The sequence below is a fragment of the Postia placenta genome (assembly GCF_002117355.1).
Source record: "Postia placenta MAD-698-R-SB12 unplaced genomic scaffold POSPLAscaffold_7, whole genome shotgun sequence".
Lineage (NCBI taxonomy): Eukaryota > Fungi > Basidiomycota > Agaricomycetes > Polyporales > Adustoporiaceae > Rhodonia > Rhodonia placenta.
In genome coordinates, this window is record NW_020169838.1 from 1,153,308 (window position 1) to 1,163,151 (window position 9,844).

Consider the following 9,844-nt stretch of genomic DNA (forward strand, 5'->3'; position numbering starts at 1 on the left):
CTCAACGTTGCTGTCGGATGCGCGTGATCGCGTGCCCAGTACTTTTTTTTTTTTTTCAAAACACTCAGCGCATGATGTTCAGCGATATCTGCAGTGTTTCGCCACAGCTGCCGAAGCGAACTCTGTTCTAACGAGTCCACGTACCTGGACGAGGTTTTGCATTGTAGCGAACCTTTACGGCGCTAAACGTTGAGTACCAATGCAATACAGAAATCTCTGTTCGAACCGGAGTCATACAATCGATTGCGACACCAGACTGTCTGTGAGGTTACAAGCTAACGATCCAAGTTTTTACAGAGCATCTACGGCCATGGGTATCTTAGACGCAGCTGCGGAAGAAAAGGCACGAGCCTTACAAGGCTGCGACGCATCGAGGATGGGTATCCAGGGTATAAGGTATGTGGGTATATTGATGCGTGCATTCGAGTGTCTGAAGAAATCAATGCAAACAGAGGTTAGCGAGGAGGATCAGAGTCCAGAAGCAAAGACTTACGAAGGAAGATGAGCTCCAGACTCATGGGAAGGAAAAGAAACCACTTGGTAAGCATGCGTGTCTAGGTTCTTAGTGGTCGTTGTGTCCACCAGAGTCGGCGTGGAGTCTCTCGGCCTCGATGCACTTCTCGTGCTCGTTTCTCACATGTCGAATCAGCGCGTCCTTTCGCGAATACCCCTTGTCACACATGGAGCATGGGAAGGGTTTTCGGCTTCTATTGGGCCTCAAAGGGCAGGAGTAGGCCATGTGTCGCTTGGTATCGTACCGAATGAGTGACTCGTGTCCGCAGTGAAATTCGCAGGGATACGTCTTAGGACCTGTGTTAGACTCGGAAGAGCACTTGGCTTTCTTCACAGCGCAGGGTCTGTTGGCGCCGGCGTCGTCGGGCGCCTTCCGTTTCTGCTTGCGCAGTGCCTGCTGCGTGGTCTGCTCGACAGTGTCGGTGGTACGCATTGGGAGACGCTCTGACCGCTTGCTCATCGTCTTCGAGCGCGTCTTGGTTCGCGTATGAGCTGACGAGGAAGATAATCGAGGTTTCTTAGTGACTGGTTGGACCGCGGTGGCGACATGGACGTTGTTGCCAGTGGCGTGTGTGTCGACAGCCTTGACGTAGCGACCGTGGTCATTGTTGAAAACACCGCCCATCATGCCTGTGATAAAGGCACTTGGTACGATGTCTTCGTGTTCGGTTGTAATCTGTTTCTGGCCTCCCACAGGAAGGCCAGAAGGGATTAGGCTGGGTACGTGATCTGTACCCGAGCCTAATGGTGACGTGCTAGCCGTCATTGTGCGGCGGTTTGGCACGACGAGCCGTTCGTTCCACATAACGTACCGCCGTGTGGATGGCCCGGAGGGCTCTGTAGGCGGCAGTGGCACAGGAGAGACCGTCCCGCGCGTCGGAGTGCTCGGCACGTGCGCAAGCCCGAGCGCAGAGTTGGGCGTGCCTAATAAATGCGAGATAAGAATTCGGCCTAGCGGTGATGCAGATGGACACTCACCCTCCAGATATGCGAAGATATCTTCGCCTGTGTGGGGATCCTCGCTGAAGATCCTAGGTGGGCTAGTGGATGGGGATGACCTCGACGAGGTCGATGCACGAGAAGACGCTGTGCTGGCGTAGGTCATGGATGGCGTGGGGGAGGTCAGTGGTGCGGTGTAAGTCGACACACTAGACGCAGATGACCATTGACTATCGTTTAGGAACAGCTTCGAGGGGTCGCTCGAAGGACGAAACGCAGCGACGTCGATATAAGGTTGAGGATGCGCCATCTCCTCCGACATCCAGGGCTGGCTGTAGAACTGGCCGGGCGAGGTGACAGATGGCGGCGATGCCATCGGCATGTACATGGGGTACGGCACCCCTGTTGTTGGTAGGAACTGTTTCGGAGTGTTAATGGAGATATTGAACAAGACCTGGGCTGACATACCTGATCCCACTCCTGACAGCTTTGCTCATAGGCGGGGCGAGAGTAGGATAGTTGCGAGAGGGGGAGATTCGGTGGCGTCGGTGGCGAAAGATATGGGAAAGCGGGAGGCGACCCATACAGTTGGGAGTCGTCGAGGTATGCGAAGAGTTGGGAGTTCTGTTGGTAAGACATGGTTGCGCGATGCGTGCTGGATGGTACACAATGTGGGGGGAAATGCTCATGTTGCTCGCTTTATGACCAGGAAAACGAGTTCGTAGGCGCTCGTGAAGCGCTCACGTCGTCGGAGCAAGTGCCTTCCATTATCACGCTTAGGACCCCACGCACAGCCAGATCAGCGATATGTGAGCTTCTTTCGAGTCAAGAAACTCCGACAGCTGATAAATGCAGACAAAATTGGACAGAATAGGCTGGTTGCCATGCAGTGGGCCTGTTATTGTGGCGGCGCGGAGAACAAGACAAGCCGTAAACGGTGTTTCTCTCCCAGGAAACAGCTCTAGGACCCTCTGATTGACCACTGCGCACCTTCCCCTCGTGTCGTGATGCTGTGTTCTGCGTATGCGGCTCAGCTTCTGAGGCCCAAGCTTGCCGATGTCATTACGCGGAGCAGGCATCGCACTGATGCTCGTACCTTTTAACAGACCGCCCATCCCACTGATCCACGCGGAAATAGCTCAGAATTCTGACATGGACCGGCCAGCTTGACCCGCTAGACCCCGCTCGCTCCCAGCACGAGGTGTGTGGTGGCACTGCTTAGGCCTGCGTCCGGTCTGCTGGCGTGCAAGTGCCGACTAGATTGACCGAGGGTCCTCACTGCCTGCGTCGTTCAAGGGTGCATACAGATTTGGATAGGTGGGTTGCTCTGCTTGTCACGTTCTCCCCGAGATGCAGTCGCTTAGCCGAGGGCTTCAGCCCAACTTGATCGAAGGCACTGGTACCCTTGCAGGAGGAGTAGCATGTAAACTGAATACACGTCTTCTGTGTCTGTTGTCATTCTGGATCCGATATGCTGAGAGATACAACGCTCTGGCCGCGTTTGTTCGCAACTCAGACAAGGCTTGGGTTGTCTGCCGCTCCCCGCGAAAGTCGTGCTACTATAGTGGCCGCTCGCATCGAGGAACGCTCTGGCTGCTTGCCTATCGTCCTCGAGCACGTTTTGGCGCACATGGGACCTGATGGGCAAGATGCAGGAGCTTTCCTAGTCTGGTGGCAACGTGATTGATGTTGCTCATGGTGCGCGCATCGAGGACCTCGATATAGCGACCATGGTGGTAGTGGTTGAGATTCGCACTAGGGACTCGGGTACACCCCTATTCGGATTCATTCAAAACCAGGGGGCGACAGCTATCTTTCGGAGCGGCGAGTTAGCGTGCCTGACGGTTGTCGACTTCTCACGTCTGGGTAGATTTGACACAATCTGACGACCCATGCAATTGCACGTCGGTCGCTAACGTGGAAATCCTGCGACATCAAGAGGCATTCTCGGTCTTGTGTACACAATTTGTATCAAAGACAACTTCATGGACCAGATTTACTACATCTGTCGAGACGTCACATCATGAAGGAGACTAGTCAGAGACTTTCACCACCCTACAACGACATGTCAAATCAGACTGCGCTATGTGAGATGAAGTGCGACACATACAATTTACCCTCGTTCTCTCCGCGGAAGAGTATTCCAATTGCTCCTGGTGCGGTATCCAAGCCGTTAACAACGTGGTATCGCTGTTTGATAGCTCCCTTCGTAACGAGCTCAGTGAGGTACTTGCGGCCTTCCTCAAGGCGAGCAGTATAGTCATATCTGGCATGGGTGTAAGTTGTCGGACGCGTGAGCAGACGATAGAACAACTCACAAGCTGAATCCCCGCATCGTAGCGCGTTTGCTTAGTAATTGGAAATAGTTCCGCAGGGGATACTGCTCTGCCGTATCTAAGCCAGCTTCATGAGATGTATCTCTAGACGCAAAGTTACATAGACTCACTGTACTGGGAGATGCCTCCTGTAGGACACGAACATCGCGTCAGCCAAAGCGCATTAGACTTATGTCGAGTATCGTACCGCAAATAATGATGCGGGCATGCAAGTTCATGCTCGCCAACGCCAGGTCAAGAGCTTCGCCGCCTACGTTGTCATAGAATACGTCTAGCGTCCCTACCGCCTTAGAGAAGTCATCCTTGAACGTGGGACTCTTGTAATTGAGCGCCTTGTCAATGCCCAGCTCTTGCTCGAGCCATTCACACTTCTTCGTGGACCCGGATATGCCAATCACCTTCGCCCCACGCTCTTTGCCAAGTTGACATACGATGGAGCCAGTAGCACCTGCGGCGCCGGATACAACCAGGGTCTCCCCGGCCTTAATCTGGGCAATATCAATGAGACCCTATGCATGTTCTTGTCAGCACAGGACTGGGTGATGCGATGCTTTGTGCGGCGTACAAAGTAAGCCGTGAGACCTACGAGAAACTATCAGATGAAACTTCAGTCTACAAGGGTGAACATCGCGTACCAATATGTCCCAGAGGTCCAATATAATCAAGGGCCTGCGTGTTTGGAGGGAGTCTGACAGAGAAGTGAGGCCATAAGTCATGCAAATTGAACATGATAACGGTTTATGTATATGTACGTACTCGAGCTTCTGGACAGCAGTCGCATCCTGGATTGCATATTCCGTCATGCCTATTTACATAGATGAGCCAAGTACTAATGACTCGAACATGGACGAGATTGACTGACCGAAGATCCCGCTCACCAAATCTCCAGGAACAAGGGAGGTATCCTCTCCGGACGCAACCACAGCTCCGATCCCGATGGCTTGCATGACGCCCCCGATTGGAACTGGAGTCCGGTAGCTTTTCTTCTCGCTGAGCCACAAGCGCATAGCAGGATCAATAGAGAGATATTGCACCCGGATCAGGACCTGGCCTTTTTGAGGCTTGAGATCGAAAGGCACAACTTCTTTACGAAAGTTGTCCGCCTCGATGAAGGCGGAATCAGCAGGCCTTGAAGCAAGTACAATTCGAGTGTAGTGTGATGGTGACATGGCGTAACGAATTGGCTCAGATAGAGCTGCTGCATGGGTATTTATATCTACGGAGCAATGCCATCAGTAAGCATAGTCTATCGAAGCGCCTATGCATCACAAGAGCATGCCGGACCCATGCGTCATGGACAAGCCGACGACACGCAACGCTTATTCATGTGGGAATGTGAACGTCAAAGTACTGTGGAGAAGCGTAATGTTCATGATCTCGTTAGGGTGACCCCAAAGTCTGATACATACCCTCCTATTTACGATTAGCGGAAGAAACATACTCGTAGATTCCTTTTCCAAAGGTGATTGAACCATACATCAGTCAGAGATCCATCCTTGGTAGTCTTCACGTAGTATCAGCTTGAGACTGGAAGAGTTGAATCGTAATCAACGATGCACCCCGCATCATCTAGTGCCGTGACGCTGTCCAACGATCGTAAGCCACGGGCGCTCTTGAGCCCTCACGCGTAAATCATGTGGATGACGCGGGTGGACTCTGTGCGACTCGCGGAACTCATTCTCCAATATTTCTGCACTGTTATTTTCTCCGTACTAGATAGGCCCGCCGCGCGGTAGAGTAGGTCGTACTTAGTGGGCGCTGCACGCGGTTACCAGCGCCCATCAGGCGATGTAAGATGAGCCGATCAAGCATATCCTTTTTGGGAGAAACAATACCGCGAAAATAAATAAAAGGCGGGTCGGCCAGCTCAGAGTCTTTCACAAACTTCCATGTCGCTGGATGCGACCGCGACAGGGCGAAAGCCGCGATGCTCACACCACACAGGCCGCTTCGCGCAGCATTCTCTGTGAGCGGGCTAAGGTCTGAGAATTCTAGTCTCCCTCGATGAGCTCTAGCTGGGCTCGGTCTTGACGGACCACAGCGGCGTACCAGACAACAACCGAAGACTGCATCGACGAGCTGGCGCTCACGCTCACACGGAGTCACTCGTCGATCCTGAAGACTCTAGTATAGACGAGGGAGCAGTGGATCACGCTGACAAGTGTGGGGGGTTTGGAATCGTCGCGGGGACTGGGCGGGTTGCTCTGCGGAGTGGTGTGTGGTCGTCTCCATTGTTGTGTCCAGTCTCATGTGCTCCTCTTCGGAGGGCACATGCTGTCGACAATCGCACACGTAGCGCTATGCGCGATGTGTGTGGAGCCTCGTATGAGGTTTGGACAAGGTGGATGATGGCTGCATGCGTTGCCTGTCCTTTAGTTCACTTTGCGGCTCGCTGCTATGACGTCTGTCGCCTGCGAAACTCGATTCAGACTACTCTTGTTCTGTCGCGATGTCGTCCGAGCATTGGGTTAATTTTTTGCCATCTTGCTCTTCGTGAGCAGCTTCATCTGTAGCAGAAGCTATGTGGTGGTCCAGTTGCGCCATGTACGTACATATAATGACATTCTGCGAGACTTGCGCAGCACACGAAATCCTTGAATTTGTTGGCTTGCGCAGGCACTGGAAGTTAAGTATAAGAGCGCCAAGTCCTAGGGTCTGGATGCGTCTGCGTGGTTGTGCTTTGTGTTCATCGTGATATAGCATGATGGCGCGAGACTTGGTAAGTTCTATACTAGACGCAATGATGTACAGCATGCCTGCATTCCGCAAAATGTATATATGCACCTTCGCAGCAATTTCAAATAGCGCTGCCAACTGTGTATAAGACGCGCACCTATATCGACGGCGCCCGATTGAGTGTACCATCGACTGCCAACTGTTCTGCGTAATAGGTCATGTCATGCCTGCGCAACGAAGAGAGCAAGATCTAGTCGGCGCGGCCAAAACCTGCCGTTTGCTATATGGACAACATATACAACCGGGCGGGTATAGCCTTGCAGGTGTATGTCAATAAGAGACGACCGTCGACAACTTCCGATGAGACAAGGAAGGTCGGTCAAATTCAATTTGACTACATCGAATTCGAGTGTGAATTTGATTTACCGGAGGCACACATCACTGCTAAATCTGGGACGATATATAGAGAGGTACGACGATATATAGATACTAAATATCTCATGATCACTCGGTCCTAGTGCTGCGCTAATGCAAAATTTATTGGATAGTTGGTATTGAGACAGTTTGCGGCACATTGAGGACTATTCGCGTTCCTTCACGGTATGATGACGGCACGGAAGCGCGCCGTGCTGCGGTGGTTGTACGCCTCTTCAGCCTTCTCGAGCGGGAACTTCTGCACCATCGTCCTGATGCCGTGCACCTTCGCGAACTTGACGCAGTCCTCGCTGTCCGGCGCGACGCCGTTCGGCCAGCCGCGGATCGACCACCGCTTCGTGACGAGTGCGCCGAGGTTTATCGGGGCCTCGCCTGCAAGCGCGACGATGCACAGCTCACCGCCGACGGCAAGCCCCGGGAGCAGGGTACGGATGACGTCCGCGTTCGGCGCGGTGCACATGATGAGCTTCGTCCCGCCGAGCTCCTGCAGGGCTTCCGCCTGGTCGACCTTGGAGCCGTCAACGTACACCTCAGCGCCGAGCTTCCTCGAGAGGTCTTCCTTCGCGGACGAGGAAGAGAGGGCGATGGGGCGGTAGCCCATAGCCTTGGCGAACTGAATGCCTAGGTGGCCGAGACCGCTATGAGAAGAATTAGCGGCCTGGGCAAAGAAGGGGGAAAACATGGACGCACCCAATGCCCTGGATCGCGACGTAGTCCGGCGGCCTGGCGGACATGTTGCGCAAGCCGTCTAAAAATATAAGTAAGCACAGTAGCCTCATGAGTACGTCCTCGATACGTACTGAACATGGTGACACCTGCGCAGAAAAGAGGTGCGACTTCGGCAGGGTCCATGCCATCGGGCACCGCACAGGCAGCCTCCGTCCTGAGCGTCACGTACTGAGCGTACCCTCCGTGACGCAGAATTCCTCATGGCGGAGTGTCAGCAACCGATATGCAGGAAGCCGGTAACGGTCTCACCGTTGACGTCTTGCTTTTCGCACATCATGTAATCGCCAACACGGCAGGTGGCACAGAGGTGGCAGTGACCGCCATGCCAGCCGCTGCCGACGACCTGGCCTAGCTTCCACTTCGACTCGGTAGACGGGATAGCCGCGACTTCGCCGACGATCTCATGACCGGGAACGATAGGGTATTTCACCCCAGGCCATCCCTGGTGCTTCGCAGCCTCGTCACTGCAGATACTTGTGTTAGTATGTGGGCACTAAACTTGGCGTGCGGCTGATGTACCTGGCGCACACACCACACGCAAGGACCTTCACGACGATCTCCCCAGGCTGTGGGTCCTTCCAGTCGAAGGTAATGGGCTCAAGTGGACCACCTTTCTTGGTGAATCCATAGGCAGAGTAGGTCTTAGGATGAGGGACGCTAGACATGGCGGGTGTGGGGAGAATGTGGAAGTAGAAGATAAGGAGGGAAAGTTGGTTTGAGTTTGAGTTCGGCCTGCTTAAGAGCCTCAGGAATACCCGCTCGATCCTCCATCCCTGGTGGCTAGGAATCTATTACACAGAACGATTGCAAAGCCATCCGGCCATGGATGTGCGGTCAATGACCGTGGTCAATAGTCAGTCATGACTCCGAGGTAAGCCCGGGGTCCTCGGGCACAGTGGTGGTCAATCCTCTGTAGATTGGGGTCGTCAAGCTTGTAGTGAAATTTCTCCATGACTGCTACTTTAAGGTCGCATTCTTCATAGGTGCGCTGGAGACATGGGAGAGGTTCAGCAGTGAATTCGCAGAGAATAGTCCAATCAGCCAGCTTTTGGATTCCGAGCGCACAGACATCCAATGATCATAACGAGGGGGCACTCGGGACGCTCCGCGTTGGTAAGCGACATGCTCCAAACACGACGTTACACCAGCACAATGCAAAGACGGTTTGCGGGATCAACGAGACAGAGAAATGGATTGAACATACCTTGGATAGCGCTGACCATGCCTTTTTTCGCAAGAGAGCGCGGTTGGTTGACGCGAGTGGCCTCGAGGGTCGGCAGCGACAGGTTATAGACTCAAACGACTCAGGGGATGACAGCGATGGAGTTTGATGGCCAGTTCAGTAATCACGAATATAACGAAGTGTCTATAGCTGTATAATTTGGTACCGTCTTGTATATACCTATAGATGGGAGGACGTACATGATCGAGCTAGGACGCGGCGCGCTGCAAAGGAGGGGTTTGCCCGTCCCCATTACTTATTCGGAATAAGTATGATAGTCGCGGATGAGATGCGAATCGACAGCACGTGATCGCCATCGGGGTGACTTTGGGATCCAGTATTCTAACGGTTCCTTCCTCGGGATGGACACTCCTGTATTTCTCTTCTATTACAGTTCTCCCTTCACTTTAACGGCAGCAATTGGTGCAGCCGCTAATAATACTGCCTGGTACTGCCTATACTCGAGAGTTGGCATTACCAAGATCATTTAAGCTGTCGCTGCATACAGCCTAAGCCAGCGCACTCATGAGAACGATCGAGGTGCGCGTAGTCCGAGTTTGCAACATGATGGCGGCTCGAACCTCGACGTAGTCCGCACGCGAACCTGTATATGCAGCCTCAGGGCACGCGATTCCGGGCAACATGTCGCGCAAGAGCAGCCTACCCTCAATCTTCTCCCGAATTCAAGCATTGCACCTCTGGCGCAAGGTTTGAACGAATACGCATTTTCAAGTACTTCGCGAAACCTATTCGGGCCAAGGGTAGCAGGGCTGCCTCACTGTCTGAGCATTGGTCCTTCATCGCTTGTACTGTGGATAGGCCGCTTGCCCCAGAGCCCAACTCGCCCAAGGAAGGAAAATACATCGGCTGCATTGACAACAAAGCTCGACCCTGACAAATTTACGCTAGATGACACTGTCTGGGACACCCAGCAATAACTGATATAAATAGAACGGCAACGCCTCGAAAGTCCTTTCGAATATTCGGGGGGGGG

At 53.3% G+C, this 9,844-nt stretch overlaps 3 protein-coding genes across 3 annotated transcripts; all 3 read right to left on the bottom strand.

Moving 5' to 3' along the window:
* Nucleotides 1-562: 562 nt before the first annotated feature.
* On the bottom strand, nucleotides 563-2,091 carry POSPLADRAFT_1143181 (hypothetical protein; the record flags this gene model as incomplete). The annotated part of the gene is made up of 3 exons (XM_024485526.1): nucleotides 563-1,437; nucleotides 1,492-1,870; nucleotides 1,921-2,091. The coding sequence occupies 3 exons, from the start codon at nucleotides 2,089-2,091 to the stop codon at nucleotides 563-565; spliced, it is 1,425 nt and encodes a 474-aa protein (XP_024339026.1).
* A 1,394-nt stretch (nucleotides 2,092-3,485) lies between these two features.
* Nucleotides 3,486-4,957, bottom strand: POSPLADRAFT_1056815 (hypothetical protein; the record flags this gene model as incomplete). The annotated part of the gene is made up of 9 exons (XM_024480839.1): nucleotides 3,486-3,507; nucleotides 3,563-3,718; nucleotides 3,771-3,846; nucleotides 3,899-3,916; nucleotides 3,976-4,297; nucleotides 4,354-4,370; nucleotides 4,424-4,476; nucleotides 4,545-4,593; nucleotides 4,651-4,957. 9 exons carry the CDS (start codon nucleotides 4,955-4,957, stop codon nucleotides 3,486-3,488), a joined length of 1,020 nt encoding a protein of 339 aa, XP_024339027.1.
* Nucleotides 4,958-7,059: 2,102 nt separating this feature from the next.
* POSPLADRAFT_1143626 (hypothetical protein) lies at nucleotides 7,060-8,293 on the bottom strand (the record flags this gene model as incomplete). The annotated part of the gene is made up of 5 exons (XM_024485587.1): nucleotides 7,060-7,537; nucleotides 7,590-7,647; nucleotides 7,700-7,825; nucleotides 7,878-8,092; nucleotides 8,148-8,293. The coding sequence occupies 5 exons, from the start codon at nucleotides 8,291-8,293 to the stop codon at nucleotides 7,060-7,062; spliced, it is 1,023 nt and encodes a 340-aa protein (XP_024339028.1).
* Between the last annotated feature and the right edge of the window lie 1,551 nt (nucleotides 8,294-9,844).